The sequence below is a fragment of the Formica exsecta genome, unplaced genomic scaffold (genome assembly GCF_003651465.1).
Source record: "Formica exsecta isolate Colony F162 unplaced genomic scaffold, ASM365146v1 scaffold558, whole genome shotgun sequence".
Classification (NCBI taxonomy): Eukaryota; Metazoa; Arthropoda; class Insecta; order Hymenoptera; family Formicidae; genus Formica; species Formica exsecta.
The window spans coordinates 396361-416036 of record NW_021852829.1 but is presented as its reverse complement, the minus strand read 5'-3'; the positions used below and the strand labels follow the sequence as shown (position 1 = coordinate 416036).

Sequence of the window (19676 nt, the reverse complement as noted above, 5' to 3'; positions counted from 1 at the left end):
ATATATATATATATATATCGCGTGATAGACAAAAAATACAATGCTTCTGTAAATGGAAACGAGGTCACGATTTTGAAAAGAGGAAAATCGCATAATAATCATCGCGAGTCGAAATCAATGACGAAATAATCTAAATATCTAAATATTCGAATCGCAATAGAATTGAAAAGAAAAAAATTGGAAACGCGTGCGTCACATAATATTAAATACATACCCCGTGTAAGAAAGAATGAATTTTTTCGAGGGCTCAGGAACTCTCGCGCTCTTAATTCTACCTCGGATTCCTCTCGTTACGTATGTAGGTAGGTAGGTAGGTAGGTCGTCGGCGACGTCTGAACGAATGGATGACTCTATAATGTTAACGGCGACGTCGCCATGCGAAGTGCGCAAGCGAAGACGTTATGAGAAACGGAGCGCAGGTTTTCCATTAAATATCGGAGCAGGACAATGCCAGAAATCCAAAATCGAGAAGCCACCTCTTCTCGATTTTGGACCGATCGTACGTGTCGCGGCGTCGAGAAAACGACGTCAACTGAGCGAGAAACCGCGCCCGTTTCAATGGAAAGCCAACACGCCGTCTCGCAGTCGATGAAACTAACGTATTGTGTAGTGATAATGAAAGACGAAAAATATTACCTATACGCCTGTGACACGCCGCACCGGAAAAGAACGAGTCGGCCGAGCTTCCGGTATATGTATGCTGTCGTGGCTCGATCGAGCGCTCGATTCTCGCTGCATCCAGAGATTCGAGCTTGAAACCGGGAAATTTCAAAGCAGCTAAGAGCAACGTTCACATGGTTGCAATAGACAATATTAAATAAATATGCCGTTGAACTTAAGACATATATAGATTGTTGAATAAACAGAATATAATAAATCGGGACAATATATATAAATCCAGCAAAAAAGAAACATACTTTACATAAACTGCGATATTTTTTATTCGATATATAATTAGATTATTCCACACTCATATTCCTTTCTTTATAAATTAGCCTTTTCTCAGAATAGATGCAAAATATTTAAAAAAGTATATACAGAATTGGAGAGACCGAGGTTGAGAGAGCTAAAACAATAATTTAAAACATTATTATGTGATTTTAATACTATAGAGACAATTCAAGCGTATAATTATTTTTATTTACATAACAGTACTGTTTTGGATTAATATACAATATTAATATAGTGTGAGGTGTGCAAAATTGAAATAATCATCGATTAGTACGATTAACAATGTATATATATATGTATATATATAAGGAAAGCAATTTTTATACTAACAAACCATACACAAAGAAGAAAAGTATACAGCACTTCAACACTAGTATTTGTCCTAATTAATAATTCTTACATATTTCATATGCCAAGTTTTCTATTTATGAAACGATAACTCAGTCTTATAAATTAATTCAGTTTAATAGCATATCAACGTGAAACGATATGTTATTGCAGTTATGAAAGAAGTTTTATGGAGATAATAATCACATTGTCAAAATTCGCAAAGACGACAACTTTATTATTAATGTACCTGTGTTTCATATTATGCGTAAAGAATACTCCTGTATAACTGAGATACTGATTTTCACTGAGTATCGATAATGGTACATAGACGCGATCAATTGAAATGCCGTTATTCCGGATCTGGCGTTTCTTTCGCAGCGTTTTGTTCCTCCTTTTCCTTGGCTTTTGCATCGGGAACCCATAGACCGCTATCAACGCAACGCTTCATGTGATATGTTGCCTCTTCCTCCGACATCGCGGCTATCGTTTGTTGCAACAAAGGGATATCTTGCGCTTCAAAGCATTTTTGTAAAGACTGAAACAGAAAGCGATGGAATAAGAAAAAAAAGGAAACTCTCTAATATATAAGCTTTTATGTTATAAGCCAAATTTTTATTTACCTCTGGAAGAGTTTCGAATACTTCGACTGGATCAAGTCCACCAGGACCCAAACGAGCCTTCCTCTCATCCTCCTCGGCCTCTCTAATCGCATCAGCCACTTTTTCTGCTGCTCTCTTGCGTATTCTATCCTTAAATGCTCTCAATTCATCGTCAAAGGAATTTTTGTATTCTACTTCAGCAATTTGAATACGACTGAAAAAGGATCCGACACATGCGCGCGGGTCAACATCCAATTGCTTAGATAGCTCCAATATGTATTGCATACATATACATTGATGAGCAACATGCTCCATCAAATCGTGTTTCTGAAAATACATGATGAATATTGTAATACAGAATTAATCGTAATTATTAAATGTTAAAAAAAATGATCTGTTGCAGGACCACTTACTTCTTCCATTTCTAAATTAATGCACCAGATGACTAAATAATTTGCTGTATTCTCGCAAACTAAATGTGGATAGTCTTGCAAGAATTTCTTACTGTCATCGTATTTCCTTAGCATGCCAAATTCTTTCAACTTTTTCTCGTTTTCTTTAACAAATTGCTTCATTCGTTTCTCCTTTTCTTCATCAGATAAAGCATCATCATCCTTCCTAGGAGGTTTTGTATTTATCACAGTTTTTGTAAAACCATCTTGGCCAATGGTATCTACATTCCAAGGTGTCAATCTCTCTTTCTTTTTCATTTCCTCTTCCTTCTCTTTAATTTTTTTCTCTTCTTCTTCAAGATCTTGGAGAACCTTTTTCAACGTAGTTAAATCAGCTGAATCTTTCTGTTTGCTTTCTAATTTAGCTAACTTTTCTTTTGTATCCTTTAATTTCTGTAACGTTCTAAAATAATGAATAAAATATAAATTAACTTAATATTATAAAAAGAATATTTCATTCATACAACAAATGTCATTTCATACTCTGCTTTTTTTCTCATATGTTCCTCCTGTTCTTTCTTACGTTCTTCCATTCTCTCAACCCGTGCCTGATGACGCCATCTGAATAAGGATGGGGTGTCGATGTTTGGATGTGTATCATCTTCGTCATCTGAAATCTGACAAGAACAACAATATTAATCAACACAAAATTACATTTCCATGTGTAAAATCTAAATACATATACAATGTTATTGTTTTTGTTTAACATACAATTATATAATTATAAAAAAATTAGATATTAATCAAAAAACTAAGTAATTTGCAATATTTGATAGCACATTAAAATCTCTATAACAAATCATTTAGAATATTTTATTTTATATTTTTGCGGTAAATATATAACTCTGAATTTCTGAATCATATAATAATTGACGTTTCAGCAGTAATGTAATAAAGTAACTTCCGGCACAAAAAGTTGTACATAGCCGGCAAGATTCAATCCCTAGTCTGGAATATTCCAGAGCGCTGGATCCAGAGAATGAGCGACACATCCTTACTTCGATGTTCTTCCATTTGCTGTAATCCACCATCGTAGCGCCTGGATATACCAGTCGTCGTTCGTAGAGTTGCTCCTTTCTGTTTGCTTTCTAATTTAGCTAACTTTTCTTTTGTATCCTTTAATTTCTGTAACGTTCTAAAATAATGAATAAAATATAAATTAACTTAATTTTATAAAAAGAATATTTCATTCATACAACAAATGTCATTTCATACTCTGCTTTTTTTCTCATATGTTCCTCCTGTTCTTTCTTACGTTCTTCCATTCTCTCAACCCGTGCCTGATGACGCCATCTGAATAAGGATGGGGTGTCGATGTTTGGATGTGTATCATCTTCGTCATCTGAAATCTGACAAGAACAACAATATTAATCAACACAAAATTACATTTCCATGTGTAAAATCTAAATACATATACAATGTTATTGTTTTTGTTTAACATACAATTATATAATTATAAAAAAATTAGATATTAATCAAAAAACTAAGTAATTTGCAATATTTGATAGCACATTAAAATCTCTATAACAAATCATTTAGAATATTTTATTTTATATTTTTGCGGTAAATATATAACTCTGAATTTCTGAATCATATAATAATTGACGTTTCAGCAGTAATGTAATAAAGTAACTTCCGGCACAAAAAGTTGTACATAGCCGGCAAGATTCAATCCCTAGTCTGGAATATTCCAGAGCGCTGGATCCAGAGAATGAGCGACACATCCTTACTTCGATGTTCTTCTAATCCACCTAATCCACCATCGTAGCGCCTGGATATACCAGTCGTCGTTCGTAGAGTTGCTCTTCGTATTCCTTCAGTTGCACGAATTTTTCTTTTTTTTTTTTTTTCTTACCGCGAATATCGCGCACGAAAACCTCAAATTACTATTTTTTTCGCTTTCGTGAGAGCGCCAATCCTTGGATCGCACTTGCCAAACTTTGATTGTCAGTTGCACGACGACTCCGCCATCCTGAACTTTGGACCCATTATAATTGTCGAGCGGGATAAAAGATGTCGTGTCGGTACCAATCGATGATTTACATACACGAGACACTATCTAGATCCATTTTGAAAATTCGTAACCATAGTAGATTGCGATTGCCGTGATGGCGGGCTGAATCAAAGAACTGAAATAAAGATAACAAATAAATAGAATAAATAATTAATTAATTACACATTTGATAATTTTTCTATATACCTTGGTATTTTGTTAAATCTACTTTTGCAGACTTTATGTAAGAATCTTCAAAGAATCATTTCAAGATAAAGGTTATGACACAACGAATGATAATTTATAGTATAGTTTTTTCAATATTTTAAGTGTAATTTGTACTGTGAAAAAATGATTGGAATGAGAATGAATGCGTTTAATGATACTGGTCTTGGAGAACCCGAACAAGATGCAAATACAGCGCTTATAGAGCTTGATAAAGGTTTGTTTTTATTATCAATTTTCTGGTCTTTAGTATATAAATGTTTATAGATAAAATATAATAGCAATATTAATTTTTTGGCAAATAATAGTAATATTAATAACTAATTAAATATTATAGTGTATACACACATGTATATATATAATTGACTTATAATATAAATATCAATTTCAATATGGTTGTAGGTTTACGTTCTACTAAAACTGGAGAACAATGCGAAGCTATAGTACGTTTTCCTAGATTGTTTGAAAAGTATCCATTTCCAATATTGATAAATTCGTCTCTTTTGAAATTGGCTGAAGTATTTCGCACTGGCAGTAATTTTTTACGAGTATGGGTCCTAAGGGTGTGTCAGCAGAGCGAAAAGCATCTTGATAAAATCTTGAATGTGGATGAATTTGTAAGGCGTATCTACAGTGTTATACATTCAAATGATCCAGTTGCTAGGGCCCTTACTTTGCGTACATTAGGCAGTGTAGCTGGTATTATTCCTGAAAGACAACAAGTAATACACATTTAACTATTCAATAAAAAATATAAATGCATGTAAATTTAGCTTTATAAAAGTAATAAAATTATTAATTATTATCACAAGGTACACCATAGTATAAGAAGATCCTTGGATTCTCATGATTCAGTTGAAGTAGAAGCTGCAATATATGCTGCCCAAATGTTTGCAGCACAGTCTAAGTTGTTCGCTGTATCAATGTGCAGTAAGATTTCCGATATGATTAGAGGTCAAGCTACACCCGCCTCGATGAAATTGCAGCTTATACCAATTCTACAATACATGCATCATGACATTTTTACAGCATCAATGGTATATAATACTGTTTATGTGCATTTTAGAATGTGTTTCATATATTTTATATGCTTCATAATATAATTTCAATATAAATATATATACAGATATATTCTGGATCGGCGTCCAAAAAGAAAAAGAGCACGATAACACAAACCGTGCCGCCGAGTGGAACATGTGCAAACTGTTTTCCGATTAGACCATTTGATTCTTGCTAAGACTTCCTCATGATTATAATAAAAATGCTTTAACTATACATATATTATTATATTATTATATTATTATATTGAAGGTAAATGAATTATGTATGGAGCTCCTTGCAAGTTATCCAGCAGCTGAATTTGTTAGAGTCACTCTGAGTGCACTAAGTACACTGGCCTCTGCAACATTAATAGATGTGCCACAACAGGTTGTGTTATTATTACGCTATTTGCAAGATGATCCGAGATTGTCCGTAAAACGTCACGCCTTACATCTTCTGCATAGTTTAGCGAGAAGAGGAGCGCATCTCTGGCCGCAGGGTGCTCTTAGTAATTTAATTGGTACAGATACTTGTAATATACTTGCATTTATGTATACTGATATTTGTATAAATGATATAATTAGTATCTAATAATTCACAGAGAGTACCACGACACTTTTGCAAGATGGTGCAGGACATACAGATCTTCTTATACGCACTTTAGATGTAATTGAGGTCAGTTAAATCAATAAAGATCACATTCAGTTGCAAAAATTTACAATATATGTATTCATCGGTCCCCTACACGCTCCTAAAGTTTTGACATTTAAATTGGGGACACCCTGTATATGAATACATATGTATTGAAATTCTCTAATGCACAGGTACTTAGCCAAAATTCTGTGACATGTGATGCCAATATGGAGGAAAATAGTCCTTTATTGCAGCTGTGTCTAAATGCGTGTTATTCTCCTGATCCATTTGTCGCAGTAAAAGCAATTACTATACTTTCCAGAGTTGCCTGTTACTGGTATATATACATATTTCTCACATTTCTCTTACATACATAGAAGACATTTAATTAATATAGATTATTTCATAGTTACGAAGAAGGACTGCCCGCTTATGGTATACAAGATGTCATCTCTTGTCTCGAATCTCTGATTGTATTACTGGCGTTGGACGATAAACATTTATATCAGTTAAAGGTGTGCTTACGTTCGACAGTAAAACTGTGTCAGTCGCAACCTAGTCATTGCACTATATTTGTTGATGCTATTGGTTCCACCCTTATCAATGCCAGTGCGGAAAACGGTCAGAACGAGAAGCAAACGGTCGCTCTGTGCGAAGCTTTAGGCGCTATTGGTAGTTTAGGAGAAAATACACTGCTGCCGCTTTTAGCAGACATTTTGGTAAAGCTTAAACAAACTATGCATGTACATACAAAGGTAATATATATTCTTCTACATAATATATGAAAAAAATTATCTCTTTCATCTAGAAAAGTTTTGTTCTTTGATAAATGATTATGTTTGTAAAAAATTCTATTTTAATTCAATTTCTAAAGGTAATGCTTTGTACATTACTATTCCAAATGGTGGCTGGAGGATACGAATGGAATTCGGAATGCTTAGAGGCAGTAGACAATGTTGTAAAAAACGTAGATGGTTGGGCGAAATATCGCATTGCGCGTAGCGCCGCAAGATATGGTCATCATACAATTGCTACCGAAATATTTAAGAGTCTAAAAGAAACGGTAGCATCGGAGCAACTGCATTTTTGGCTGTCTGGTTTAGAACTAGTTACAAAAGCGGAATGCTGTCTCATGTAGGTATTATATGCTTTGCTTGCATTTGATACACCAATATGTTATTTTGTGTATCTGTATTCTTTCTATAACAATATAATGTATAATACATATAGGGATAAAAAGGAAGGCGAAGAAAATTTTACTAAAGCCGAGATTGTGGAGAAATTGAATGGAGCGATAGCGCGTTATGCGAGCGCTTGCGCATCTCTTAAAGCTGCCAGCACTCCACTGCGCAGTTTGCAGTTTCCAAGTGAATATTCAAAATTACGTTGTGAATTCTTACAAGCCATAGTCCAGCTATTGCATTCATGCATGTAAGCAACAATATAGTATATGTAATTTACAAAAATGTATCACAGAAACCAAAGATTATTTACTTTTAGATCTTTATGCACTGCACCACCACCCGCTATAGCTGTCACCGTTGTCATTGCTACGAAAGATGATCTGCAAAGATATGGTCGCGTTACACACCAGGCATGATTTCTACAATTATAATTGTGAAATGATTTAAATTTGATTAGATAACATATATTTATAGAACACATGCTATGATATTTATCAAATTAGACTTTTCTTTTTTTTTTCAGTTAAGAAAATCAGCGCAAGATTTGAGAAACTGTGCGGACAATTATCAGAAGTTGTATCAGTCAGCTTTTGATGCTGATCCAGGATCGTTGGCGAATATTCGAGCGTATCCTTTCATTAATAAGATATTAATTGGTTAACTGTCCTTTCTTTAATGGTGCGCACTTTTGGATATTTATCTTAATTTATCTCACGTAGATTACAAGAAATGTGCCGATTAATGGCGAACAGCGTAGAGCGAGTTTGTGGCGGCCCTAGTATTTCAATGTATCAACAGCAGAACGATTCCGTAAATTTTTATTTCGGCGATTTTGTGGAAATGCGACAGTTGGCCCGTTGTTGTGCCGAGTTGCGTTGTTTAGCACCACCATGGGTGGGCGCCGATGGTAAGACTGGAGCCATCAGTCACTTGAGAGTCAGTTGTTTGATATCACAAGTCACGTTACTCGCTGGTGGAACAATGAGATTGCCGATACCTAGGTATTTCTTCCAAACGCTGCAGACGACTAGTATTAAGCTATCGGTGTCGCCACAACCGCGTGTTCTCGGTGAACCCGTGTCTGTGCCTCAAGGTAATCAACTGGCCCTTAAAGTCGAAGGTGTATTACGACACGGTCGACGAGCAGCCCTTTTCCGTTCTGTTGCTGCTGTATGCATTTCCATCTCGACGACACCGCCTTCGAAAATAAATTCTGACCAAAAGGTAAATAAAACATTTAATATCGCATCTCTCATAATTATATAGATGAAACAATTAAGATTTTCAGAATTTATTATTATCAAGAGTTTATGAGCGTCTCTCATTTTTTCTTTCTATCTTCTCTATGGTTTATACATGTTTTTAAATTGCATTGACGTTTTTATCTTATGTAATTGTTTGTCTCTTCTTCATATTATGCAAAATTCTTTGGCAAATGCCTTTCTCTTACACTTCGCTTTACATTACTTTTTTTCTTTGAATCACATATTTGGAAAATGATATCAATAGATATTCTTTTTTATCCATTATTGCATTTCTTCTCTTTATTTGAATCCCACATGTATTTGGAATATTAATAAGATCTCTTTATATTTCTCTTAGATATAATTGCTCATAAAAAAGTGCGATTAAAGTTTTGATACTATTTTATTTATTTTTGATTGAATTTCTATATATTATAATAGCTCTCTCTTATACAGGGTGGTCCATTTTAAAAGAGCCAGTCAAATATCTCGAAAAATATGGAAGATACGGAAAACCATCTTATGTCCCCCTTCGAACCAAACAACTTTTGTCTGAAACTTTTTCCGTATCTTCCATATTTTTCGAGATATTTGACTGGCTCTTTTAAAATGGACCACCCTGTATATGACCATATTAGTTATTAAAAATTAAACGGAATATTATTGTATGCATATCAAATGATGAGAAGGTATATAAACTATATCAAATGTTTGACAATATTTGAAAATAAATTAGAGATAAGAAAAGAAATATTAAAAGACTCAATGAACGAGATTCAAGCGAAACTATATTAAATAATAATATTAAATAATATTTTTTTGTTTGTTTGCAGGATTCTAATATGAATGAATTACAGCAAACGGTTATACCTCATCGTGATTTCTTCGCTTGTGAGTTTTTACTTTCCTTAGGAATACCTGGACCTGCGATTGTATTTCCGTGCGCAGCTGGTGGAAATACTTCTGGTAGTACGGGTAGCGGTGGTCAATATCAAATTACAGCAAGCGCGAGTATACTCGATAAGGATGGTAATGTGTGGAAGTGTGGCCCACGCTCCACTCTTCCTGTTAGAGTGCACGAAGAGCCTACAAAGAGAAAATTACCTTAATAAAAACATCGTACCAATAATTTGTAATACTTGTATATATTCAAATCAATTCTAATATAAAAATATAAATCTTATCATTTTATTTGTGTGATATATCTTTTATATAATTTCACATATTGATTCTAAATACACAGATCACAAAGAACATATTTATATTGATAGTATTATATTTATATAATATATTGCAAATATTCTTTTTGCATTTTATTTATAAAAATAAGATTCTATTTAACGCATGCGCGCTTATATGGCGCGAAAATTTCCGTTCTTGAATTCAAACGCATATCGGAACTATATATGAGAAGTGCATATATATATATATATTCCGTTATATGTATAATTCATGTCTCAAGATATAATGATTCTAATGAGGAAGAGAGATGCCTATATTTATAAATTATTTTTGGAGGAAAGTGCACTCTCTTTCTTTAGGCTTTTTATGGCCTTTCACACTCGCGATAGAATTCAGGATAAAATTTTATTTATCATTTTATGTGCCGAATTTTTGTTATATACATAAGCACATTATAACATATGTTATATACATGTAAATTCTGATATATGATTTGTGTGTGTGTGCGCACGCGCGTGTGCGTGCATGCGCGCGCACGCGTGGCATATGCGTGTGCGTATGTGTGTCCTGAAATTTTTCAAATATTTTTATCATAAATATATATATATATATACAATTTCGACATTTGAGCGAATGCGCTAGCGATCGTAAAAGGAAGCTCGCAAAAGTGGCGGGTGCATAGTCGCATCTGTTCGTTGGTACGGAACACGCGGCAGGCGTATCTTATTATTATTTTCAGCGTATTCGGCTATCTCTCATTCAGTATCAAAAAGAATAGTTATATCTTCAAAAATTGTCGCATCATTGCCCGTCGAGCCACTACACTGTTGAGTTTTGTCGTGCGGTGAATCATAAATTTTTTTAACGGTCTAACGTAAGATTTTTGCGTTCTCGCGCTTTGCGCCAATTATACCAACGAGATTCAAAGTTTAGTCCGACAAAATTATATATTCCGAATGTTCCGTTAAAGAGGCTGATCTCAATTTTTAATCGCCGTACTCGGTAAAGTTTCGGTAACATCATTTTAAGTCTGTCCTACCCATAGATATATTTTGTAATTTACATAAATTTCCTCGACACATCTACAAAAGTAGACGTTCGTGAAAGGAGGCGCCATTTTTCAACGTCGGACTAGTCTATTTGATGATATGAAATTTATTTGAGAAAATTGCTAATGCATCTTGAAGCTTGAGAAACTAATTATATTATCTCTCCTTATTGTTAGTTGAAAATAACGCTATAAGCGATGCGAGAGATTCATTGTCGCATCCGAGGGACATTAACCGTCAAGTAGCGAGTGTCGACGTTTGAGTGGACGCGCGGGCGACGACCCATAAAAGGGGGACCGCGAGAGTGGCGGGCGCACAGTCGCGCACCGTCTATCCGTTGGTACGGAACGCGCGGTATTCCATTCTCTGTTCGGCGTATCGGGTTATCATTTAGCATCAGAAGCAACAGTTATGTTATCCAAAATCATCGCATCGCTGGCCGCCAACCCGCTGCGCTATTGAAATTTCGTCGTGCGGTGAGTGATATACTTTTTTTTAACAATCTTAATGTAGAATTTTTCGCGTTCTCGTATTTTGCGCCGTTGTAAACTATCGATGCAAGATTCGAAGTTTAATCTGACGAAGTTATATATTCTTAGAGTGCTTCGTTAAAGAATCTAATTTTAATTTTTAATGGCCGTGCTCGGTAAAGTTTTCAAGTAACGTCGTTTTAAAGATCTATCTACATATATTTATAATTTGTATAAATTTCCTCGATACATACACACACATGCAAAAAAGTAGACGCCTATGAAAGCGGGCGCCATTTTTGAAACCACGTAATGTTTATCTGATATACGAAATATACTTCAGAAAAACTTGTTAGCGCATTGAATAAAGTTTCAATAAAAATTATTATTTTTATTATTATGTAAGAATTTACTAATTACATTAACTATGTACGTGCGTGTATGTGTTTGAAACTTTATTAAAGAGATTGAGTGGCGTTTATACGACAATTTAAACAAACAATATCATTTTTTACGTTCGTGATCGAATGAATAATTGATCATTTGACTAATTATCAAGAAATTCATCTTAATTTAAAAGAGATTTATCTTATTGTTTTGTATCTTACTCATTGTGTGTGTCATGAATATCCCATTGATTGTTATATGTATTGGTACGTGAATACTCACAAAAATCTCAATTATAAAAATAATTCAATATGATTTTACGTATTAGAATATGATCATTTTGCTGTAGCTGTAACATTGCAACTCAGAATAAAAGCAATAAAAGCTGATTTTTATTGTAATAATAATAAGATATTAGATAAGATTTTTTAATCATTATAATGCATTTTTTTTTTTTCTCTTTATTATATATACGATAAACAGTATTTATTCGAATAAAATTGAAAACAAAATGTAACATAAATTATAAATAATTTTTATTAATTGAAGTAGTCATTACTGTGTGACTTCAATATATCTTTTTTATATAGAAAGAAGTTTTTCAGTCTTCTATCCAGAAAATTGAAATTGGTAGCTTAATTTAAAACATAATTTAATTGAGAAACACACGCCCGATGAATCCTTTGCAATCAATCCATAGTATATACAGATATTATTTTTTTCTACTATAATCTATTATCTATTTAATAAGGAATCTCGCATCAACGCGTGCAGAAGACGAAACCGCAATCGAGGAGAAATGAAAATCGAGCAGCGCGGCGGAACTCTGCCAAACTTTGAGTCTTGAGATTAATTCGTCGGTACCCCTCGGGAGTTTCGAAAGCCTCGTCCGACGTCCGTGGCTTCTTGAGCGAGAAGATCGAGTCTCAGGAATATCGTATATGAGATCAAATCAAGCGCGCGCGCTTTCAAGTTTGGCAATAGAGTACGACGAATCTCGAAATTGCGCGCGATTATGTTCCTCGCTGTTAACCAAAACGCGAGAATTGCCGTCATAATCCGCGATGAAACTCGGCGATTCGCGAGAGAAGATCATTCACATGATTATCTTGCCGTGTCCGAGTAAAGACTTTTCTCTCGTTGTATTATCGAGAGTCGTTAGTCGATTACACGCATAATTAAATTCGCCGATCTTGTATTATCGAGAATGAATTTGAATGATGCGAAATTAATATTAAATTTTTGCTAATATCATAATTTTAGTGGTTAACGTAATTTCATTACAAGTTGTCTATATTAATGTAAGATTAGTTAAAGGCAATTATTGGATGATTACGTTATTTTACGCTATTTAGATATTATTTTTATCGTATCTTTTGATATAAAGAAAATTTCTAATTTCTAATTAGACTCTTCGAGATAGTGTGAGAAGGTTTGGTTTATAGTTCAAAATTTTCTTCATTAATCTGAAATTTACTTAAATTTATTTTTCTATCGGAAATTCTCGAACGTAAATTCTGTTATCGTTGCATTCTAAAGTAATCATCCTTTAAGAAAATCAGATTTCCAGATTATTGCGTAAAACCACTACATAGTTATTATACGCGACTTTAATGGATTTGTGAAAAAAGGGAAAGATAAATATAAAGGAAACACTTGGTGTAAAGTTTTTATGCGGTAAATTTACAAGGTATTTTTAAAAGAAATTTTAAAAACAGAAAATATGTTATATATATGAACGATTTATATTTTTAAATTATAAGATATTAAAGTTGCATACATACGAATTTTGATAGGCAATCCAAATTTGTACCCTACCCCACCATCTCTTCCTCCAACATCTATTTAATTTTTTAAAAATTTTATGACGGACTGAGCTTACGTTGTTGTTGAGAAAAAAAAAAACATATTTAAATTATTTTTAATTAATTATAATATAATTGATGTGTAATAATTAATATATTATCAGTTTTATTTAATCTAAAGTAAAGTAAAAGTTTCTCTATGAATTCTGTATGTTTCTACAAAAAATAGAAAAAGCAAATTCAAAAATTACCTAAGGATAATCGAAAGACTCCGAATGTACCCTATGTTTGGATTTAAGCAAATCTCGCGTAAATTGCAAGAAAGCCGAAATTTCTTGGTGGAATTGCTCCCAGTGAAGTGTCGTATCCTTTGGAAGGTCCACCACACGCGTCGCCCAGGCTTAATGCACAATGACTATGTTCCGTCATTTATTAGTTATATTCTACACATACAATGTAAAAAAATTGACTGAAACTTTAGACAAAGCATCTGTAGCTTTTTTGCAGACACATTGTTTGAATTTTCAGACAGAATGCTATCTGAATTTTCAGACACATTTCAATTTTTAGACACACTCTTTTGAATTTTCAGAAAAACGTTTCTGATGATTAAGACAGATGAAATTTCTTTCAAACATCCAGATTTGAAAATTCAGACAAAAATATGTTTGAATTAAAAAAAAAATTTTCGCAGTGTAGCTGCAACATGTTAAATTGCCGTATACCTGTAACGATACACGTTCCTATGCGATAGCAGATTTGAATGAAAATACGCTACAATGCAGCAACGCGTGCTGTACGTCTGGTCACTTTATTGTTGGAAGAAGTATGTCCAAGCCGCAACAGCATTTTGTTGAAAACTCGGCTCATATATATCGGTATCGGCGAGTTCCGCTCGACAAAACAAATTGCTTATATACCTTCGATAGAACTTCGTTGGAAGTGTTTGGCTAGGTATATCGATACTTCATATGGACCGTTTGTCTAACTTCGAAAGTAGGAAAAAAAGCGACTCATTCTTTCGAGACACGGTAGACGGGAAACTGGGAGAAATTTCGTTTCTCGAGGGACACGACAAAATATAGAGGGTCACGCGCCAGAAGATGCGTCGCAAAACTCTTGGATAAATCTAATAAATATGCAGTCTGTATAATGTTTTTTGTATAAGATAACGAAAACAAGTAAAATGAGGGAAAGATGCGTGTATGCTTCATTTTTTCGAGGTTGTAATAATACGCTTAAGGTAAATGTCCCAATGGCCGGACATGTCCCAATATCCGACCACATTGAAAAAAAATATTTACCATGTATTTGAACAATTATGAATGAAAATAATAATCATTGTAAAAAAACCCCAACATTTGACGATTAAATGGAGAAAAAAAATTAACTTAATTAAAAATTATTGTATTAAAAAAAATTGATTAAATAAGCATGTGTCTAAAGTTAGGCAAAATGATGGCCGATCGTTAACAAATTTGTTAAGCGTAAGCATCTAATTAAATAGTATGAAAATTGGATATTTAATTATATTTGTGAATAAATAATTGAATATCTAATTTCAAAAATTAATTAGAAACTCTCTTTGACGAAATTCATCATAAAAATCACAATTAAAACGATATTCTTGAGCGTTCGGAGACTGGTACATTAAAAATACCAGTGATCCCACTTGCCGGACGTATGTGCAAATAATAATAAAAAAAGATAAAAAGTAAAAAAGAGAACAAAAAAGACTGTAAAAAATTAAAGAAATTGAGGAAAAGAAAACAGAGAAAGCTGAAAATGATACAAATAGAAGAAAAAATATTTTACGTGAACAGAAAAAGTTATTAAAAAAGTGTCAAACAAAAATTAAACTTTATTTTACTAATTATATTATTATGTATTATTATTCAATCTGTTATCTGCATGTTCACTGTTGTTAAGAAATTTAGCTTGTAAATTAAATGCTCTGTTTTATGTTTCCAGGTTATGCAACAAATTATTTTTATAATTTTTGACAAAAATAAAATATCATTAAGTATAAATACCAATTTAAATTAGAATTGTATTTTGTCATTAAATATCTATTTATATCAATATTTCTCGTCAGCATATTAATTTTCTAGTTATGGTCGGACACTGGGACAAGTTATGTCCGCACACTGGGCCGTAACCTATTTCAGCTGTCCGGCCACTGGTACATTGACGCGTACCATTATTTATGTAAATATTTAATTAATAATTGATATATATGGTTTCAAATAATTTTTCCCTACTTAAGGGAATCTTAAGCTTTCGATTGAATGCAAATATTTATATTTAAAATCTTTCTAATATTATAAATTGTATTATTTGTGACGACCTACGCTTAAACGTCCGGCCACTGCGACATTTACCTTACTTAAAAGAAGTATACTCTTTTAATTTTTTAATCAATTAAAAATCTAGATTACAGAACGCTCAATGACGAAGACGCGCGAAATTTTCTCTGCTATAGATATGTGTATATAATATAGCAATAGCTATACTATATATATAGTAATGTGAAATTTAATTAATATGATGGATTATACTTACACGCGCGACAAGTAATTATAAAATATAAAATTATGGGTTGGCGCGGTTATATATAACATAATAAAACTGCATCATTATATTAATATTGTTACATTGTATACATAAAATGTATATATAATATAGTAATAGATCTCGCAATCTCAAGCAAGAAATTCGATTTTACGTAAATTGTGATTCTGCTTTCGTAAATGGCAGACTCGCCGCTTGAGAAGATAATTGAGAATAAAATTATTCCCAACGCGATTGTCGAGACGCAACATTGTGAAAAGACAATCAAGAGTTGTTTGTAGTGCTGTAAAGAAAATTCCAGTTTGAATTTAGCAAGGGAGTCTCAATATGCTTCTCGTGATTTAATTCCAAGGTTACGCAAAGTGGACACGCAAAAATTATAATCTTTATTTGAAATGTATTATTCTCCGCGGTAATGAATTCAAACTACTCTTTTTTAATTTGGGCTTACTATTGATTATTATGCTCACATGCTAAATAGTGTATTTTACAAATGCGATTTTGACAATATATTATATTATAACACGCGTTAATTAAGCATTAATAACCTATTAATAATGTGAAATTTAATTAGCAGAATGCTTGATACTTGCCACGAATAATTGTAAATTATTCAAAATTTAATAGACATATGGACGGTATTAAGAATATAAACGGTTATTAATAATACTCAATTTTGCTGTTTAATTTTTCAATTGCGACACAACCTAAAGTTTGTGAATACATTTAAAAAACTGGGATGTATTTAAATATTTAAATAAGCACATTTTCAAATTTTCATATTTTTCAAGTTCCAATCATGTTTCACTATCGCGTGAGGATTCTTGCATCAATTTTCGGCAGATAAATTGTTGAAATACGTTTACATATATGTAGATAGACACGCGTTATTGCATTTTATCGGAAATATGCTTGAAAATTTGCCCCGAGATGAAGATCACAAAAAATGATAACGATGCATTGGGGGCTTGTCACATTCCTACATACACGCATGTAAAAGAAATGGAATTTTATATGCACGCGTACAATCGCCCATTTTCAAAAGCTTGAAGAATTAAGCTACTTTATTTCGTCCCTCATTCACCGTCTTTGCAATATTCTTGTCTCGCTTCTAGCACGCTTTAGATACACATGCAAATAAGATGGATAAAGTACAATATATACATTATATAAAGTATATAGTTTATAAATAAATTAATATCTTAAACTTATAAAGAGAAAGATGTTAAAATTTGATGTAATAGTCTTTCGATTTTGAAGCCACATTAACGAGGATCAAATATCGAATGTATTTATAAATATGTATATAAAATAATATATATTATATAATTCTTGGCAAAGCATATACATAATATTTCATGGTAATTACAATAATATTTTTTATTCGATATTCTAGTATATTTTAGTATATTCTAGTATAATAGACAATTTATATACAATAGAGATGGTCAAAGTTTCCATCATATGCGCTTAATTCTTCTTTTCTCTTCTTTTCAACAATTCAGCAACGATGCATGCGTATAGCCATTCCGAATTAACCACGTGCTTATAGGAGAGTGTTTTTCCTCGCAAAGTACGTATTTTCTACTGCCGCGCGAAACATTGACCTTTCCCTGCCGGATCATCGTCTAAAGTTTAAATTTTGCACAAAATTGTACACGAGCGTATGAGGGAAGTAACGAAAGTGAAGGACAGGAAGTAAATTGACAAGTCAGGGGTGGAGAGTAGCTTTCCGTTCTCTCGGTGGTGGAGGCATTTGTACCGTCGACGCGAAAACGCGCGCGCGCCCCGTAATAAACATGCCGGCGGACGGACTGACTGATGATACCGTTCACCGGTAGATCTATGTTATTGGTTACCTCACCCGATACCGATGAGCCATTGAACACGGCGAGAGGAAGCATCCGTTGTGCCCAAAACTAACGGCAGTAATTATCGCGGTCGCTTTTCTTCCTATCGTAGCTCTTCCTTCCGGCCGATTTTTCCGGTTTCATGCACGCCCGCACATCGAAAATATAGAACTTATTTTGCCTCGTTGGATAAAGGGATTAACCACATAAACAAACGTCATGCGAGATAAATATATTTTCATACTTGTGGTTGTAATTTAATTTGGTAAAACTGCATAAAGGATAACACACCTCCTATTTTATTGTTACTTAAATATGTTATAGGGGGGGGGGGGTTCTTCTCAGTAATACCCCATAAGAAATTTGTGGGGACGGTATTAGTTTAAAAGATATAACAAATTGAAGTTTGATATTAAAATATACTGTATAATTTGTTATTTTTTCATTAAAAAAACTGTTTATGACCTTTTAAACTGTAAACAACCGGGTTAGATTATATCTTCCGGAAATGGAGCACCCCCATAGGGTGGGAGGGCGGAATTCACTGCGTCCACTCATATATACTTTCCCATCCATACAACAATTGTGGGGTGGACCTCGTTTCGCGTTGTAAAGTATATGCATGGACACAGTGGGTAGCGGCCACGTCGGTTCCCCCCCCCCCCCCCCCGTCCAGCGGAGGAGAGGCTTTACTTCCGGAAAAAATAATCTAACCCAAACCTATTTGCAGTTTTAAAAGTTTTACCATTATTTTTCCTCATTTCTTCTTATTCTGATGAAAAATATTATTCATTAAATACATGGACGGGGCGGAACCGCTCCCCCTGCATCTCCACTTTGAAAAAAATCTAACCTAACCCAACCCAACTTTACTTTTAAAACTGAAAATAGGTTTGGGTTAGGTTATATCTTTCGGAAATGGAGCCCCTTCCCCTACGGGAGGGGGGGGGGGCGGAACCCACTGTGTCCCCACAATACATATTTTACAACGTGAGCGAGGTCCACCCTACAATTGTTTTGTGGATGGGAAAGTGTATGATTGTTGACAACTTAGAAGATCATAAACAGTTTTTTCAATGAAAAAATAACAAATTATACAATATATACATATTTAAATATCAAACTTCAATTTGTTACATCTTTTAAACTAATACCGTCCCCCATAAATTTCTTGCGGAGAATTACTCAGAAGAACTTCTCCTGCAACATATTTAAGTGGCAGTAAAATCGGAGGTGTGTTACCTTTTATGCAATTTTACCTTTAATTTTATTGTGTAAATAAAGTTTAATTTTATAAATTAACTTATTATGAAATTTCTTAATTTCGTAATCATTCTGTAAAATTGATTTTTTTTTTTTTTTTATAATAGCATATTTCTTTTTTATTTGAATTGATTTTATAATAGAATATTAATTTTATAATATAATTGTTCTATTCTAAAATTAATCATAATTTTTTTTATGATCGTTGTATACATACAGACATTTTCTCTCGTTTGCTTTGACGTTTTTGAAATATATATGTCGCACATCGTTTTCGTGCGCCGAAAAAGCCGCATGAGGAAAGTTACAGATATACAAAATATATATTATATTTTGATAGATTTGTACTTTACGTAAATGAAAACGCTCATCGTCGTCCGCGCAAGCTGAATAGTTCGCAACATTCCGTCAGTTGAGATGCTAGCGGAACGTGTGTAAATAACCCTT

At 33.4% G+C, this 19676-nt stretch overlaps 3 protein-coding genes across 4 annotated transcripts in view; 2 read left to right on the top strand and 1 right to left on the bottom strand.

The window, feature by feature from the left end:
* Positions 1-1078: 1078 nt before the first annotated feature.
* LOC115242039 (hsp90 co-chaperone Cdc37-like) lies at positions 1079-4272 on the bottom strand. 2 transcript variants are annotated; one of them, XM_029818049.1, is made up of 6 exons: positions 4114-4272; positions 3331-3381; positions 2816-2949; positions 2294-2735; positions 1902-2207; positions 1079-1816 (listed from the first exon to the last, which is right to left on the bottom strand). In XM_029818049.1, exons 2-6 carry the CDS (start codon positions 3361-3363, stop codon positions 1631-1633), a joined length of 1101 nt encoding a protein of 366 aa, XP_029673909.1. In that variant the 5' UTR covers positions 3364-3381; positions 4114-4272; the 3' UTR covers positions 1079-1630. The 2 variants fall into 2 exon arrangements, with proteins under 2 accessions (XP_029673909.1, XP_029673910.1); XM_029818050.1 differs by lacking the exons at positions 2816-2949; positions 3331-3381; positions 4114-4272 and adding exons at positions 3548-3681; positions 3909-3969.
* Positions 4273-4440: 168 nt separating this feature from the next.
* LOC115242038 (integrator complex subunit 7-like) lies at positions 4441-9840 on the top strand. Its single transcript, XM_029818048.1, has 14 exons — positions 4441-4569; positions 4656-4767; positions 4953-5272; positions 5363-5587; positions 5862-6111; positions 6193-6266; positions 6416-6561; positions 6634-6979; positions 7099-7358; positions 7455-7655; positions 7725-7818; positions 7932-8035; positions 8128-8632; positions 9486-9840. Exons 2-14 carry the CDS (start codon positions 4677-4679, stop codon positions 9759-9761), a joined length of 2892 nt encoding a protein of 963 aa, XP_029673908.1. The 5' UTR covers positions 4441-4569; positions 4656-4676; the 3' UTR covers positions 9762-9840.
* Positions 9841-10603: 763 nt separating this feature from the next.
* The window catches only part of LOC115242051, a gene marked incomplete at its 3' end in the record, with an annotated part of 31049 nt that continues 21976 nt past the window's right edge, over positions 10604-19676 (top strand). The window contains exon 1 of the mRNA XM_029818063.1: positions 10604-11359. The remainder of the gene's footprint in view (positions 11360-19676) is intronic.